Source organism: Myxocyprinus asiaticus, chromosome 34 (assembly GCF_019703515.2).
Source record: "Myxocyprinus asiaticus isolate MX2 ecotype Aquarium Trade chromosome 34, UBuf_Myxa_2, whole genome shotgun sequence".
Classification (NCBI taxonomy): Eukaryota; Metazoa; Chordata; class Actinopteri; order Cypriniformes; family Catostomidae; genus Myxocyprinus; species Myxocyprinus asiaticus.
The window spans coordinates 26,911,821-26,930,702 of record NC_059377.1 but is presented as its reverse complement, the minus strand read 5'-3'; the positions used below and the strand labels follow the sequence as shown (position 1 = coordinate 26,930,702).

Genomic DNA, 18,882 nt, shown 5'->3' with positions numbered 1-18,882 from the left:
GAAAAAAGAAAAAAAGTCTGTGTTTTTGAACGAATCGCTCTCGTTCATTTCCTTGTTTCGGTTGCGAACCACTCTGTTTCTTAATGGGTTAACGACTCACTTATACTTTCGTCACCAACTACTGGCGTAAAAATGAAATCTACACAAATAAAGAGATAGTTCACCCAAAAATGAAAATTCTCTCATCATTTACTCAGCCTCATGCCATCCCAGATGTGTATGACTTTCTTTCTTCTGCAGAACACAAACAAAGATTTTTAGAAGAATATCTCAGCTCTGTAGGTCCATACAATGCAAATGAATGGTGAGCAAAACTTTGAAGCTCCAAAAAGCACATACAGGCAGCATAAAAGTGATTAAATCCATATCTTCAGAAGCGATATGATAGGTAGGGTAAGAACAGATCAATATTTAAGTCCTTTTTTACTATAAATAATCTTCCCTTGCACGGCGATATGCACAAAGAATGTGAACTGCCAAAAATAAAAGAAAAAGAAGGGTTAGGGTTAGTAAAAGTGGAGATTTATAGTAAAAAATTTGCTTTCACACATGGTTCGATTGCTTGAACCGAACCCGAGTTTGTTTCCTCCCCCTCCCACTGCCCCCGTTGGTCTCTGTTCTCATATTATTTGGGTCCGAAGCATCATCAACGTGAGTACAAGCGGCAGCTGTTTACCACTGTAACTAGGTAACAACTGGAGAAAACATTACTGTGTTAAGTGAAGTATTAAAGTTTGTCTCTTTGGATTTACCAGATGTGTTTGTCTGCCACGGATTCATTGAATGTGCAATGATGTGATGAACATTTGTGTTTGTCTGCCGTGAGCCCGCGGATGCGTTGCAAGAGATATGAATAATGTGAGCTACTCCCTGATGGGGATTTTATGGACACAAGCAGGTATGAGAAATGCATTATACTACAATAATTGTGATTGTGAGCCTGCAAAGGCGCGAATTATACGTCATCACAAGAGGTTCACTTCCGTGATTTGGTACGATTGCATTCGTATTATCAGCAAACCGTACCAGAGTTCACATGAACCGTACCTCAGACCACCTTTTCAAGTGGACCTGGGTGCGGTTCGCTGGTATGCACCTGAGTTTGGAAAACAGCGTTCACATTACACAAACGAAACGAACTTCTACGTCATTCGACCCCGGGTGCACACCAAAAGTGCTAGTGTGAAAGCACCCTTAAATATTGATCTGTTTCTCACCCACACCGATTAAATTGCTTCTGAAGATATGATTTAATCACTGGAGTCTTATGGATTACTTTTATGCTCCCTTTATATGCTTTTTGGGCCTTCAAAGTTCTGGCCACTATTCACTTGTATTGTATAGACCTACAGAGCTGAGATATTCTTCTAAAAATCTTCATTTGTGTTCAGCAGAAGAAAGAAAGTCATACACATCTGGGATGGCATGAGAGTGAGTAAATGATGAGAGAATTTTCACGTTTGGGTGAACTATTCCTTTAAAAAATCTGTGAACTTAATGAAAATGAATCATGAATCAAAAATCCCCACCACTGTTTGGAAAGCTGTGAACACAGACAAGCGGCCAGCGAAAAATAGTACAAAAAGAAGCCAACTGCATCAAGCACAACTCCGTTTTTCATATGTAAACAAATCAGTGTTTTTGAAAGAATCACTCTCATTCACTTCCACTGTTTCAGTTGTGAATGACTCCATGTTTTTAAACGGGTAAATGACTCAAGATAAAATACACTCTTGTGTCACCAACTGCTGTAAATATGTAATCTGCAGAAATTGTCACTGAACAAATCAGTGCACTAAATCAAAATGAATGATGAATTAAAAATCCCCACCATGGTTTGAAAAGCTATGAACACAGACAAGCTTGGTTTCGTTTGTAAAGTTAGGTAAATGAATCATTTTCATTCTTTCACTGTTTTGGTCATACAGGACTTAGTGCTTTTTAACAGGTCAGTGACTCACTCATAACATAAAACATGCTCTTTTGTCGCCCCATACTCGCCTAAAGATGTAATCTGCAGAAATGGTAATTGGGCCTTATTCATGAAAAACAAGTGGAACATTTTTTGTGTGAATCATTAGTAAAACGATTCTTACGTAAATCGTCCCATTCGATACAATTTACACACAAATTTGTTCTGCTTGTGTTTTAAGAATAAGGACCAATGAACAAATCAGTGAACTAAATCAAAATGAATGATGAATCAAAATCCCCACCACTGTTTGGAAAGCCGTGAACACAGACAAGCAAAGTGAAACAAATAGTGAAGCATCCCAGTGCTGTTATGCTAAAAAAAAACTCTTGATACGTTGCTTGCCTAATTAGATTTGAGGACCGGAACTAACTGTTGAATAATATTATCTGAATTACCTCAGTCTACCATATAAGAAATGTGTCATAATTGTGTAATAATGAGAAATAGCGCTTGACTTCTGTAAGTTTTACCTCCCTGCACTGACTCCTTTGAAGCCAACAGTACTCTCAAGAGGGGAACAGAAATCTGGGATGCAGCATGAATACTCGTGCTGCAATACCTCGAACAGGAAGTGTGCATGTCGCAATTTCACTCTTACTTAACAGTGTATAGACTTACAAGTAACTGAATTTACTAACTATAAAAAGGCCACAGTTTTCAAAAAATTTCACAGTGGCTTTGTCCATTCACTGACAAATTTCCAAAGATATATTCCTCTCACTGGATACTTGCATGGGTAAGCATTACCACTGCATTTCTAGTAAACTGTAGTACACTTTTGTTAGTATAGATGACAGAAACCAGGTACTCAGCTACTTATAACCATAGCTGACCACACTCAAAAAAAGGATTTTTGCTGCTTGTTCAATTTACTTAATTAAAATGAACTAAAGCAACACAGTTCTAGAACATTTTGTCACTATTTGATTTCATTGCATTTTATCCATTTAAATTTGTGAAATTGAAGTTTACTTAATCCATTTGAGTTGGGACTACCTTAATACTTTTTGAGGTTTTAATGTAGCATTTATGAAATCCTGGGGATTTCCATTTCCAGCATGCTTTTCATGTGACACGATAGGGAGAGTAAATGTTAAAATATGTGATATAATTTGTTTTTGTGCAAGATGAATATAAAGGGGGTGTTATGTTGGAGTTTTGGAGGTTAACATTATGGTGAAGAGTGGAGCTTAAGGACAGGTATGTTGCACATGAAATTGATTGCGTGCTTTGTTGAGCAGTTGCTTTGCTAACCATAGCGTAGTTACTAATTACACTATGTTACACATTCATCCAGCATGTATTTAGCATGCTAACATTCACTTTCACTAGTTCGTAAATAAAAAATAAAAGAGATTTGAGTTGCATGGACACTTCTAATTTTGTTGGGTTTACCCTATTCAACTAGCTTCTTTCTACACTAAGTGTTTGTGTTAAGATTACATAGTAATTTTAAGTTAAGAAAACTAATTTCAAACAGATGGAACCACAGTCCACTTCAACATCTCCCTGAGCAGCGCTGTCGTTCCAATGTGCTTCAAGACCACCACTATCGTCCCCGTGGCAAAGAAGTCTTCAGTGTCCTGCCTCAACGACTACCGTCCCGTCGCACTCTCATCCATCGTCATGAAGTGCTTTGAGAGGCTCGTCATGAGGCACATCAAGACCCTGCTGCCCCCCTTACTGGACCCCCTGCAGTTCGCGTATCGTCCCAAGCACCAACAGATGACACCATCACCACCACCCTCCATCTGGCTTTCACCCACTTGGATAAAAAGGACATGTACTGTACATTCGAATGCTGTTCATAGACTTCAGTTCTGCATTCAACACAGTCATTCCTCAGCATTTGATTGGAAAGCTGAGCCTGCTGGGCCTGAACACCTCCCTCTGCAACTAGATCCTGACTTCCTGACTGAGAGACCTCAGTCAGTCCGGATCGGAAGCAGCATCTTCAACATCACTACACTGAGCACTGGGGCCCCTCAGGGCTGTGTGCTCAGTCCACTGCTGTTCAATCTGGTAACAGTTCAAATCACACCAACAAGTTCGCCGATGACACAACCGTGGTGGGTCTCATCAGCAAGAACGACGAGACAGCATACAGAGAGGAGGTGCAGCGGCAATGGACTGATGCAAAGCCAACAACCTGTCTCTGAACATGGATAAAACAAAAGAGATGGTTGTTGACGTCAGGAGAGCAAGGAGCGACCGCTCTCCCCTGAATATCGACAGCTCCGTGAAGATCGTCAAGAGCACCAAATTCCTTGGTGTTCACCTGGCAGAGAACCTCACCTGATACCTCAACACCAGCTCCATAGCCAAGAAAGCCCTGCAGCGTCTCTACTTTCTGCGAAGGCTGAGAAAAGCCCATCTCCCACCCCTCATCCTCACCACATTCTATAGAGGGACTATCAAGAGCATCCTGAGGAGCTGCATCATTGCCTGGTTTGGGAATTGCACCATCTTGGATTGCAAGACCCTGCAGCGGATAGTAAAGACAGCTGAGAAGATCATCGGGGTCTCTCTTTCCTCCATCACAGACATTTACACCACACGCTGTATCCACAAAGCCACCAGACTGTGTAATAGTTTCTTCCCCCAAGCCATCAGACTCCTCAGTACACAGAGACTGGACTGACAACAACCCACACACACACACACAGTGTTACTCAACTGAACACCATTCCACTCTCTTTGCACATTTCTTTCTTAAATTGCTGTTAAAACACTGTAAACAAATACTGTATTGACCAACTGCATTTTTTGCTGCTAACTAGTGTGTTATGTTCACATTTTACAGCATTTATCATTATTTTGTAATATCCTTTTGCACTTTATTCCACACCAGAACTGTATACTGGTCGGCGTAGCCAGGGATGTAGGTTCCGGGGGGGATGTAACCCCCCAATAATCAAAACAGGCAAGTACAACCCCCCCAGTATTTATACCATGATCAATGGAAACATGGGTAAAGGCTTCACATTGCAACCCCCCAATGTTCAAGCCAAATCTACACCCTTGGGTGTAGATACCAATTGTCCTGTTTTAGTAATTATTGTACTGTCTTGCGCTGTTTGCACATGTGTACTTTATGTAGTTCTGTGTAGTCTCATGTAGTTATGTGTTTCTTTTATGTAGCACCATGGACCTGGAGGAATGTTGTTTCGTTTTACTGTGTCTTGTACCTGCTGTAAATTGTTTAAAAAAATGACAATAAAGCCATTTGACCATTTAGGTCAGAAAAAGGGGTTTCATAAAAAATAAAGACAAAGTTGTAAATATATTTTCAATTTTATTTAATCCTGTTGTTTTAGAAGTCACATGAAACATGGAATCCTTCACTAAAAAACAACAACAAAAAACATGGATAAAAAAAAAAAAAGTCTCTGGCATAGGTGGTTCAAACACCCATGCATTTACAATGTGCAATACATGTGGGCGATTGCACACACACATCATCTAGTTAACATTCAGACCTTTATAATAAACCAATACAAAGAACATTAGAATTGGAGTGCCTTATCTCAAAAGGCTGTGCAGAAACTATTTTAAAATCGTTCAAAAAATAAGAACTACAAAAAAATTTAGAATGCAGTACCAATGCAAGCCAGGTGTAACAAAACGTGCGTTTAAGGTTTGCTGACTAAAATACATTTAAAAATGTCATGACTGTAAAAGGTCATCTGGGTTTGAGATATTGAGGTGAGAAATAAGCAAGACCGTTTTAGTCCTGTCACATTCATTCTCAAAACCAGTGAATCAAGTTATCGTTCCCAGTGTTACATCCAATACATTAATCCAGTGTATGATGTGCCTCTTTCTAACCTTGACAATCATGGCTATTTTGCTGCAGACTTCAGTATACTCTGCTGGTGTTTAAAGTGGCAAAAACCCACCTCTGACATACACATTCATCCAACAAGACCGCAGAGACACAAACTCAGAACACAATTTCAATTTAATACATGCAAAGCATACAAAACAAACAATGAAACAAAACCTTCTCATGCAGTCATACAACTTGGCATTGTTGTTAGGACTCACTATCTGGATAATAAAACAATTTTAAAAAGAAGAAAAAAAAAAAGTCAACAGATGTGCCGGGCATTGTTTGGAAGTGACAGGCTGACTTATTAGGAAGCCTTGAAGGGAGAGGACAGTGAGGCAGGCTCAGTTATCTCTGTGTGATGTGACATAATAGTGGGAAAATGTTTTTCTCAGAGAGCTGTTTTGATACGCTAAAACTTTTCCAGTTGTCATCTGTACTTATATTCACTCTCAGCAGTAAAGCAGCTACATTCTCAATGTCTTTTGAGGTGCATGGCTCTATAGATCTGGCAGGTTCTGTACAGACAGAATCCAAGGGATAAATTCCCTGTTATTAAAGCAATATTTGGGTCTTTTCCCACCATTCGGGTATGAACATATTTTCTGTTTGGCTCAGAATGGGCAGGGATTCAACCCTGGGAAGCAGTTGCAGGGGTCACCTTCAAGTCCTGCAGGTTCCTTCTAAAGGTCTTTAGTGACACATTAATGAGGGGTAAACAGTGTATTGGTGCAATAATAAGGTTTCCATATGCTAAAGCAGCTCTTCCCTTTGTTTTTTAGGTTTGTGAGGGACTTGGCCATTACGAACAGATCCATTTTGAGGTGGCAGAAGTTTTCCACGCTCTCTGTCAGACCAGGGGATACCTGCCTGGCCGTTATCACTTTCCAGATCAGAATCTGAGTGCATGAGAGCAGAAGATGTAGGAGCTGGAACTGGCTTCAGGCGACCTGCAGGGAAAGAAAAGGACGAGCTGATGTGTCCTCATTATGGAGACATTAGCATTCAGTCTTACTTATTAGTTTCAATGGTAATTCTTTTTATTACCTGCTCTTGGTATCTGTAATTCCAGAGGCTCTTGCTCATCTCTCTCCAGAATTTTATAACGACTCTTTCGTCTTACTTTGCTTTTCCTTCTGCACAAGACAGCATATGCAATTTTAATAAACACTAGCAACCCATCAAACAAACTTTAAATCAAACACTTCACAAAAATAAGTATTAGCAGTTTATCATCTTTCTGAAGTCCCGTTCATTCTGACAGCGACAAAGTAACAGGAAGTCATTAATTTTCAGTGAGAATGTTGACAATTTCCAGTGACCGTTAGCGATGTGATGCGGGCGAGTTCAGTGACTTGACAAAAGTTGAGGCCCTGTCCACACTAATACATTTTCGTTTTAAAACGCATCTTTTTCTCCACGTTTCTCTACATTTAATGTTCACACTGAGACAGCGTTTTTGACAGCGAAAACTGAGCTTTTTGAAAACGCTCTCCCAAGTGGATACATTTTTAAACGCCATCTTCACGTTGTAGTGTGGACAGGAAAACGGAGATATCTGAAAACAATTATGTATTTGTTGTCATTTGGCGCAGTCATGTGATCCATTCAACCCAAAACAATCCAGATGGTGGCCCATGTTGTAGCAGTGTTATTGTGCCTGCTTTTTACTTTGATAGCGTTGTAAAAGATAAATGTTACTTTGTACAACCTTCACATTGTATTCCTTCAAAAGCGTTGGGAAGTTTACTCAGAATTGTTGTCCGGTGACAAAAAACGAAGACAACTGCGTTTCAGACAGTACATGAAATGGTGATTTTTCGCATGCGCAGTAAGAGGTTTTGATACTTTTCGGTGTGGATGAGAAACTTATGGAAACCGCTTGAATATGTCAGTGTGGACGGAGCGTGTTTTGAAAACTAAAAAGCCATTTTTCTGATTCCTTGTCTTAACAGAACAATATTTTATTGTGTCCAAAAATAGATCTAATTTATTATCAGTTTTTCAAAAGCTATGGCCAGTTGCGCAGCCCACCAATTACATTAGGGCATCCAACAGCAGAGAAAACCTACTAGCGACCAACAGTACAGCGACCTGACGACCTCCAGAGATAAAAATCGCTGTCAGTGTTTGCAGGGCTTAAAAGGCCTGTTTACACCAAATCCGAGATGATTTTGCAAGACGAACCTCTGACGGAAGGTCTATTCACACAGAGTCCGTATGAACATGAAATGTGGTGAGACACATTTCACCCCTGTACAGTAGGCGCTGTTGCTTATCTAAACACGTATCACAGTCTCCTCCCCACACCTTCAGCTGTTAGAGCCAAATGAATGCTGTTAAAGCATTTATTTAATTAATTCTGCATAACTGTTTCAATATGTTCTTTCCATGGTGTTGATGCATTTTGAGTAGTATATAATCAGTGTTTTTTAATGCGAGTGAGATGAGTGAAGAGCACTGTTGCATAAATATATGCCCTCTTTATATTTGCACATTGCATTTATCTACGAGTATCTTCCAAATGGACTCCAAATCTCAACTTCTCTTTTTATAATGCCTGGATAATATAACACAAGGTACAGTGATATAAATACATGTGGAATAATGTACATTAAGAATAACAGTTTAGTATAAAATAGGATAAAAATAAAAGAAAATACTGCCTTTTCATTATTTAAATCATTGCAATACTTTGTTATATTATCCTTGCAATAAAAATAGCAGTGTGGTTCTGCAATTCATTTGTCTAACACATTGCATGTAACATATTTTATGGGATATTTTACTACAAGCTCAATTGCTGAACCTCACTGCTATTTTTAATGCCATAAGAATACAGAATCAGAATCAGCTTTATTGCAAAGTATGCTTACACATACAAGGAATTTGTCTTGGTGACAGGAGCTTCCAGTGTACAACAATACAAAAACAATACAAAAACAGCAGTAAGGCATAGATAATAATAATAAAAATAAAAAATATATACACATACGTACACACACACACACAGATACAAACATACATACACATACGTAGCACAAATCTAATATAAATCTGTTATCTGTTATGTACAGTGCTAATATTATTATTATTATTTATTCATTTTTTTCAGAGGAATGAAATGGCAGAAGAGGCTGGATGTGTTGGATAAATATAAAAAAGACTAAACTGTGTATTGCACATAGTTATTGCTCAATGGGGCAATTTAACTGTTCATGAGATAGATAGCCTGGGAAAAAACTGTTCCTGTGACTGACAGTTCTGGTGCTCAGAGCTCTGAATCGTCAGCCAGAAGGCAACAGTTCAAAAAGGTAATGGGCAGGGTGAGTGGGGTCTAGAGTGATTTTTCCAGCCTTTTTCCTCACTCTGGAAATATATAGTTCTTGAAGGGGGGGCAGGGGGCAACCAATAATCCTCTCAGCAATCCGAACTGTCCTTTGTAATCTTCTGATGTCTGATTTCATAGCTGAACCAAACCAGACAGTTATAGAAGTGCAGAGGACAGACTCAATGACTGCTGAGTAGAACTGTATCAGCAGCACCTATGGCAGGTTGAATTTCCTCAGCTGGCGAAGGAAGTACAACCTCTGCTGGGCCTTTTTCACAATGGAGTCAATGTGTGTCTCCCACTTCAGGTCCTGTGAGATGGTAGTGCCCAGGAACCTGAATGACTCCACTGCTGCCACAGTGCTGTTTAAAATGGTGAGGGGGGTCAGTGTTAGGGTGTTCCTCCTAAAGTCCACAATCATCTCCACCGTTTCGAGCGTGTTCAGCTCAAGGTTGTTTTGACTGCACCAGACAGCCAGCTGTTCAACCTCCCTTCTGTATGCAGACTCATCGTCATCTTGGATGAGGCCAATGACAGTGGTGTCGTCTGCAAACTTCAGGAGCTTGACAGAGGGGTCCTTGGTGATGCAGTGATTCATTGGTGTAGAGGGAGAAGAATAGTGGGGAGAGCACACATTCCTGGGGGGCACCAGTGCTGATTGTACAGGTGCTGAAAGTGAGTTTCCCCTGTCTCACAAGCTGCTGCCTGTCCGTCAGAAAGCTGGTAATCCACTGACAGATAGACATGGGAACAGGGAGTTGGTCTAATTTATTCTGGAGTATAGCTGGGATGATGGTGTTGATAGCCAAACTGAAGTCCACAAAAAGGATCCTTGCATATGTCCCTGGTCTGTCCAGATGTTGCAGGATATGATGCAATCCCATGTTGACTGCATCATCCACAGACCTGTTTGCTCAATAAGCAAATTGAAGAGGATCTAGAAAGGGTCCAGTGATGTTCTTCAGGTGCGCCAACACCAGTCTCTCAAATGATTACATGACCACAGACGTCAGGGCGACATGTCTGTAGTCATTAAATCCTGTGATTTTTGGTTTCTTTGAGACAGGAATAATGATTGTGCGTTTGAAGCAGCATGGGACTTCACACTGCTCCAGTGATCTATTGAAGATCTGTGTGAAGATGGGGGCCAGCTGGTTAGCACAGGATCGAAGACACGCTGGTGAGACACCATCTGGTCCTGAAGCTTTCCTCGTCTTTTGTTTCCGAAAGACCCGGCTCACATCATCTTCACAGATCTTAAGTGCAGGTTGAGTAGCAGGAGGGGGGTTGCAGGAGGTGTTGGTGTTTATGTGAAGTGAAGGTCAGAGTGGATGTGGGGTGTGAGACTGGGCCTTTCAAATCTGCAGTAGAACACATTCAGGTCGTCAGCCAGTTGTTGGTCCACCACAAGGTTGGGGGTAGGAGTCCTGTAATTTGTGAGGTGTTTCATGCCACTCCACACTGATGCAGGGTCATTAGAGTATTTTCAGAGTATCTTCTTTTAGCCACTTTGATTTCCTTGTTCAATGTGTTCCTGGCCTGACTGTACAAGACTTTATCCCCACCCTTGTAAGCATCCTCTTTGTCCTGATGAAGCTGCCTGAGCTCTGCTGTAAACCATGGTTTGTTGTTGTTGAACTTTAAATAAGTCCTAGTAGGAATGCATATATCCTCACAGAAACTGATATATGATGTAACAGTATCTGTGAGCCCGTCCAGATTGGTGTCTGCAGCCTCAAAAACACTCCAATCCGTGCAATCGAAGCAGGCTTGTAGTTCCCGCTCTGCTTCATTGGTCCATCTCTTTACAGTCCTTACTACTGGCTTGGTTGATTTTAATTTATGCCTGTAGGTTGGAAGATGATGAACCAGACAGTGATCAGAGAGTCCCAAAGCTGCTCTAGGGACAGAGCGATATGCATCTTTTATTGTTGTGTAGCAATTATCCAGTATGTTCCTGTCTCTGATGGGGCATGTAATGTGCTGTTTGAATTTGGGCAGTTCATGTGTGAGATTTGCTTTGTTAAAATCCCCAAGAATAATAATAATTGAGTCCGGATATTGTTGTTCTGTGTCTGTGATTTGATCAGCCAGCTGTTGCAGCGCTGTGTTCAAACACGCGTTTGTTCAGCAGTTCGTCCCTGGTAAAACTGACTGGAAAAATATTACTAAACACAGGACAAACAAACAAAAACAACAAAAGAACTGAAGAGCTACACACCGAGGCAGCCATCCATGGCGCCATCTTGTATCCCTATAACCAGGGGCATTGATATACATATTAAATAATGCACATTAAAACAAAACACCATACGCAGACTTTCATAAACAGAATGGGTTTATGTTTGCAGTACCAAGGGTTCATGAACTGCAACTATTTATTTTAAAGTATATCATTTTTGGGTGTGTATCAGCTGCACCGCACGTCCAATGCCGGTGTTTGTATGGCGTCCTTTTTATATCACCAGAAATTGAATGTGAAAAAGCCTCTGAATTCATTATCCTGAAAAAATATCATAATTGTAAATGTTTGAAAATATTTTGTGTGAATTCACCTAAAAAAAATTCAGGTTGTGAAATGTAAGTTTTTATTATTCAAGTGGTGGATTTCAGGTCTCATTATTCAGGTTGTTGAATATGGGTTGAAAAATTCGGGTGGCAAAATTCGAGTATGACATCCAGGAATGCAAAAAGAGCAAACGAGTGTTAATGTAATCCATCTCTCTCTTGGACAATCGCAAAGCGATGAAAACAGTTCAAAAGTTTAAATGAATTAATGAATATATATACAGTATATTATACATATATAGCAGTAAATATATATAGCTTACATTTTTAATAATGTGAAAAAAGTCTTTTCTTTGCTCCTTGGCAATTCACATTGAACGATTCTGCAGAAAAGGCCATTAAAATTACTCAAGTGCACGCATACATGCCCAGATAACATGATCCACAGTTGATCTATAACACCGGCCAATCTCAGTGGTACATCATCGTAAACATCTCTCATTCAGAATTTCAAATGTTTTTGTGTTGTTTTGTGGTCTGATTAATTACAAAACATCTGTGATGATCACATCCGTATGAATGTAAGAGCTGCTTTTAACTCATGAAGAACACATGAAAGCGAAAGCAACCAAGGCAGTGTTTATGACTAATGTTTACATTGTAGTCTGGCAGTGTGAATAAAGTCTGTGCTTCATAATCTTATGTGTTGTTTATTGACAAACATTAGTGTATACACATAAAAAATATACTGTAAATTGACATTATAGTGCTTTTATTATTATTATTATTATTATTATAATGTGTTACAGTCATGACATACCATAGTCTGGGTGTTATGAACTTATATTCATGAATGAATATATGAACATTATACTGTATTTGATACACAGATAACTGAAATGTCTAAATAAAGCAGAAACATATAAGTGTTATATCTCTGTTCTCCCCCTTCATCGCGGCTTGACTTGGGTGAAATGAAGCCGTGTCACCTGAAAGATAAAACTTTAAAGAAAGAAAAATAAACTGTTGGCTCTGGTAAGTAAACAGCAGTATCACTTTTTCAAGATTTATAAATAAAAACAAAACTTTTGCTGGATTTTGGCGCATCCTGCGCAGCACACTGTCTGAAAGTAAATGGAATTTTGGTCACAAAGGCAGCGTGATCATACAGTGATGTCACATGTAACAGGTCAATATGCTAATGAATTACCGCAAATTATTTTATTTATCTATTTTTGTTTATTTATTTATTTATTTTGGTATATGCATGAATTGAGTGTATAGGAAATTAATATAATAATACCTGGTTAATAATAGCTACATGAAATGACAAAGAATACTTTATAGGCCTCTGTATTATTATTAATATGTTTTGTGTGTGTGCGTGTTAATACTTAAAAGAAAATGTGAGGAAGAAAAAGACTGACATTTAAGGTTAAATGACTCATGTAATGATCACTTTTGATCTTTCACTCATGCATTACATGCAAAACAAATCAAACTATAAGGGAATACTGCTGTCTAATTTTAGTAAGGGGTACAATGCAAATGCACATATTACAGAACACTTCTCTAAAGTATATAGATGAAGCCCAGATTTGTATTATCATGAAGTGGTCTGCCTGAAAATAAACATAATAAATAAGACATTGACAAATCATCAGTAGTCTACAAATGTAATACATATGAGGTTAGACTGTCCAGAATTTTGATAAAAATATTAAAAAGCAAGATGGCATGCTAACTCAAGCAATCCAGACTGATGTAAACAATTAGGAACAGAATGTGTGTTGTACATTCAAAGTTCACTATGTTTTCATTCAACACTAGCAAAATGTGCAAGAGAAAGTGAAATATAATTATAATAAATATGATCAAACAGCCAAGACATGCAACACACACTTACAAAATGGGTAAAGGCGGCTGTTGTTTCAGTCAGCCATAGATCTGTATTATTTCATTTATTTACAGTAACAACAAAAGGTAGAAATCTACCTGATTCATATTACCTTGGATGTAATGATTAAACACACTCTGTTGTTCTCTGAAGGCAGAGAGAATATATATATATATATATATATATATATATATATATATATATTTAATCTTTTTCTTTTTAGATTTATTATTTAATACTTCGATTAAATTATTTTAATTATTTTTTCAGACTTGCTGATTATTCTAGTTTGATTATTCGTTTCCACTGGTAAATGTCCTTTGCCCATATGATTATGAAATTACAGGTTCTTGATGAAACTTGCTAATGAAACATTATAATAAGTATCCCTAAAGTATAACTTTTTTTTTTTTTCCACAATGTTGTTGGCACAGTTGTTTAAAATGACTTTTGAACTGTTTCCATCGCTTTGCGATTGTCCGAGAGAGACATGGATTACATTAACACTCGTTTGCTCTTCCTTGCATTCCCGGATGTCATCCTCAAATTTAGCTACCTGAATTTTTCAACCTGTATTCAACAACCTGAATAATGAGACCTGAAATCCACCACTTGAGTAATAAAAACTTGAATTTCACGACCTGAATTTTTTGGAGGTGAATTCACACAAAATATTTTAAAATATTTTAAATTAACAGCAAAAATTTTCGATAACATCAAATTACACCCAGTCTTTTTTCAAGATCATGAATTTGGAGGCTTTTTCAAATTCAAGTTCTGGTCATATAAAAATGACACCATATGTTTGCCAGTTGATTAACGCCACCAACATGCTGGACTGAGCAGCTGCAGCGACTGACAAAAATCTCTAGTCTTATTGGTCTCTCAGGTTTCACCGCAGTCGAGAAGGACCTGGCTGCAGCCTGCAGAATGAGGCGGAGCTACATGTCGCACCGCCCATAACAGGCTCACTGGCTTGTTCATCTTTCATAGACATACATGATAGGAGATGTGGTCGTCGTTGCTGGTGTGTTATCATTGTTTGAGAGATACTGAATAGTTGAGCCAAACCATTTGATTATAGTGCTTACTTGTATGTGATATTCAATCCTAAATTCCATGGATTTTATTCTGCGTTAAAAGTGAGGAACAAATCGGGACTTATAAAGGCTGAAACTGACGTGAAAATGTTCTTAAACAAATGCCAACTAAAATCATGTATATGTGTTTTTTGTGTTTGGTGCTCATGCCTGTATGCCTCGTGCAATATTCCTTATTTTCTGCTGTAACAGACTATTTATTGACTGGCGTTGGTTTCTTTGTGCATGTCAATTCAAATGTAATTTTTAGGTGACGAGATAACGGAGCACACAATTTTGGAGTGAGGAGGAGAGATAATCATTTACGATCCTTCAAAGAAATTAATATGAATCAATATAGAATACAAGTGAAACCACCGCAACTCTCTCAAGAATGGCATAACAATTTTCATCATTTCATCAGCCTCTTGTTTGCTATTGCTGATGGCATAAATTAAAATGACTAAATTCCTAAAATGCAGAGTAATCAATAGATCGAGCAAATACAGATGGCGTGCATAAAGCAAACTTGGTCAATGAAAGAATCTGTTATTAATCACGCAAAATAATCACTCATGATGATGAGCTGTTACGGCAGAAACCGGGAGACTAAAAGTGCATGCATGCTCTCGGTTTTTTCGAGAATTGCCCGTTGCATACAAGCACATGCCTTATGAACGAATGTTTGAATGGACGAACAACATGGGTTTTTGAATTCTGTCCCCCAATATTAGGATATTTAAAAATACGTTTATATTACATCTTTATAACTTTTGTGAGAATTGGAGTGTAATTTACATTTAATTTACAGTAGACAGTACTGTTGGTTTTCATAACCCATATGTTGGGTTATAAATTAAAATGTTTATATTACAACAACACTAATACACTTTTTTCATTTTCACTCTATGGTGATATTAAAAAATTAACATATTTTATAATTAATTAAATTCATAATTCATTTCTCTAACCATGTGTTATAATGAAGGCTTTGTAAATTGCAGAACTTTTTTATTTGAATGACAGCAGACACATCAACACAGTATGTTCATCAGTCCATGCCACTCAGTCCTACTACATTTGTTTAAAATGACACGTGAGCTACAACACAGTCACTTACGTCATAGCACTAAAATAAAAATTATCTTTCCTAATTGTTTCACCACTGACTACGACCGCATTAGAGTTGAATTTTCGCCATAGTAGGGTTAGTAACTTTGCCCTCCGCATTCAACACAACTGAAACAACAACAGGCTGCTCAGTCAGACTCCTACTACATCTGTTTGTAATGAACCGTGAAGTACAACACAATTTCATATCACTTACGAGCCACAGCACTATAATAAAAATGATTGGGCAACACTATTTTAAAACGCATCTCCTATCATGTACACCAATAAAAGATAACCGAGCCAATGAGAGTAAGTTATGGGCGGGGTGACACGTGTAGCCACGCCCCAATAGTTTTCCTGCCCCGTTCTGCAAGCTGCTTGGAGATACTTGGAGGAAGTAAAAATTCGAACACTCTCCGTTAGGCTCGGGATCGATGCCTTTTTCACGCATCGATAATCGGAAGATTTTCCCGATGATTATAGATGTACAGTATATCGATTTTTTTTTTCCAGATATAAATAGGGCTGCTCGTTGCACAATGGTCTTAGTCTCTTCAGACATATTTCTCAGCACAACTTTGGTAAACTGTGAGCGGCAGGGTAATTAAAGGAGGTCACACACCGGACGCATCTGGCGGACGACATGAAGCGTTCAAAAATTTAAAACAATTATTTATTTTCTACAAAAGGTATGCATATACCACCAATGCTCAGCATCAACATTGTGAGTGCCGGGGCCTGGGTATCTCAGTGAGTAAAGACGCTGATTACCACCCCTGGAGTCGCGAGTTCGAATCCAGGGTGTGCTTAGTGACTCCAGCCAGGTCTCCTAAGCAACCAAACTGGCCCGGTTGCTAGGGAGGGTAGAGTCACATGCGGTAACCTCCTCGTGGTCACTATAATGTGGTTCGCTTTCAGTGGGTCGCGTGGCGAGTTGTGCGTGGATGCCGCGGAGGATAGCGTGAAGCCTCTACACGTGCTATGTCTCCGCGGTAACGCGCTCAACAAGCCACGTGATAAGATGCATGGGTTGATGGTAACTGTGAAGTCGATCCAAATCATTATCAAAGGACAAAGATTATTTACTCTAGTATAACTGGATGATATATTGTGTATAAGTATCTTTCATAGAGCCTACACAATGTATTTTCAGTAACAAGTGTCTTTTTGTGGTTTGACAGGTTGAATGAAAGACCTATTCTATGCTACATACAGGGAAAGTGCATAATAAATGTTGCGCAGTTATACCAGTTTCACCAACCTTCAAAAACTCATCAACGTCACTTTGTTCATTCTTGAAGAAGTACAAAAACCTTTGAAACTCTGGACTGCCATCTGAGCAGCTTCAGCTCGTCCTGTGTGTGTGTGTGTGTGTGTACATGTGAGATCATGACCGGCTTCAGTAAATGTTATATCATCCCCTTGTGGTCTGCCAACGCTATTATGCCACACTGTTAAACAGAGGCCAACAGAGTGAATTGGAAAGCACGCCAATTGGGCTTCTAATTTAAATGTAAATTAATATATCACTAATTTTAATATATCGATGCCTCAAACATATATCGATAAAATAAAGTGCTGATCGATAATCAATATATTGAAATTTTATGACATCCCTACTCTCTGAAAAAAAACAAAAAACTTCGGACTGTCGGAGGACGATTTGTTGGACTTAGTATGAATAGTGCCATCGAAATCCATATTTACCATACAAAATCTTGTTCGGAACAAACTTTCATACCGAAAAAAACGGGTTTGGTATGAATAGGCCTTAACCCTTACCTTCTACAGCAGCACACCATTCCCCAGATTACAGTTGCTATGGCAACTACGATCATGAATGATGCTATAGTCACGTACAATACACTCCATTCTGAAAGACAACATCCAATGACATTAACATGTCATTAACAGTACTTGTTAACAAAAGTGTTAGTATATTTAAACAGCTCATTCCCTCCACTGCCCATGTTTTTCTCTAAAGCTCCTCACCACAGTTGCTCTCTGCATCGCCAAGATAAATTCGTATAAAATTTTCCATCCAGAATGGGTGGCAAACACAGCGTCTGGTGAAGGAATCGCAGTCACCGTGACTGGAGCAGTTCAGCTGGCAGACTGGGGAAAGGTCAGACTGTCAACAACAGGCCAGTGCTGAACACTGCTGCAATATAAACAATGGTTAATGGGACATTTGATGAAGCCATATCAATACTCACTGACTGTGTCCACCCGCCGGGCCTTAAAGATAAGGAAGTCATTTTTTTGCTTGCTAAGTTTGTTGCGTAGTTCCATAGCAACACTATGGCCAGACAAGGGAGGTCGTCCAGGGCCTCCAGACACAAGAAATACCAGGCGAGTGCTGGAAATATAGTGTAAAATTGGAAAAAATAGACAAAAGTTAAAGCAATAGTTCAGCCAAATCTAAAAATTTTGTCATAATTTAGTCTACCTCACACCGCTCTTCCCCTTACAATAAATTAATGGCGACTGAGGCAGTCAGTTCCCAGGGTTGGACAAAATACAAAAAAAAAAAAAAAAAAAAAAAAAAAAAAAGTATTCTGGGCTGAATACTAAATACTCTCTTTTTTCTTCTTTTTTTCCTCCCAATTTGGAATGCCCAATTCCCAATGTGCTTTTAAGTCCTCGTGGTCGCGTAGTGATTCGCCTCAATCCGGGTGGCGGAGGATGAATCCCAGTTGCCTCCGCGTCTGAGACAGTCAACCCGCGCATCTTTCCACGTGGCTTGTTGAGCGCGTTACCACGGAGACATAGCGCGTGTGGAGGCTTCACGCCACCCACTGCGGCATCCACGCTCAACTCACCACACGCCCCACTGAGAATGAACCACATTATAGTGAACACGAGGAGGTTACGCCATGTGACTCTACCCTCCCTAGCATCTGGGCCAATTTGGTTGCTTAGGAGACCTGGCTGGAGTCACTCAGCACGCCCTGGGATTCGAACTAGCGAACTCCAGAGGTGGTAGCCAGCGTCTTTTACCACTGATCTACCCAGGCCTCCCTAAATAATCTTTCTTAAATGTATTCAGTATTGTATTCCGATACATCACATAAAAAAGTATTGTATTCAGAATAGTTTTATAATACATACAGGCACAATTACGCGTGATATGTCATTTTTATCTTATCT

General features: G+C 39.1%; 2 protein-coding genes across 7 annotated transcripts in view; one reads left to right on the top strand and one right to left on the bottom strand.

Annotated features, from left to right (window-relative positions):
- The first annotated feature begins 1,556 nt into the window (after window positions 1-1,556).
- LOC127425445 (uncharacterized) lies at window positions 1,557-5,519 on the top strand. 2 transcript variants are annotated; one of them, XR_007894619.1, is made up of 2 exons: window positions 1,557-3,175; window positions 3,456-5,519. XR_007894619.1 is itself a non-coding variant. In XM_051671466.1 (2 exons), the coding sequence occupies exons 1-2, from the start codon at window positions 2,708-2,710 to the stop codon at window positions 4,142-4,144; spliced, it is 693 nt and encodes a 230-aa protein (XP_051527426.1). In that variant the 5' UTR covers window positions 1,557-2,707; the 3' UTR covers window positions 4,145-5,519. The 2 variants fall into 2 exon arrangements, 1 of the variants encoding a protein (XP_051527426.1); XM_051671466.1 differs by having other exon boundaries at window positions 1,557-2,711.
- A 154-nt stretch (window positions 5,520-5,673) lies between these two features.
- Window positions 5,674-18,882, bottom strand: part of kiaa0319l (KIAA0319-like ortholog) — a 41,628-nt gene continuing 28,419 nt past the window's right edge. For 4 of the 5 annotated variants that reach the window (XM_051671390.1, XM_051671394.1, XM_051671392.1 and 1 more), the window contains 5 exons: window positions 17,949-18,091; window positions 17,725-17,847; window positions 17,515-17,605; window positions 6,852-6,940; window positions 5,674-6,754 (listed from right to left, as the gene is read on the bottom strand). In XM_051671390.1, the coding sequence (XP_051527350.1) occupies window positions 6,558-6,754; window positions 6,852-6,940; window positions 17,515-17,605; window positions 17,725-17,847; window positions 17,949-18,091 (643 nt within the window). In that variant the 3' untranslated portion in view covers window positions 5,674-6,557. The other variant, XM_051671395.1, reaches the window with a different exon arrangement.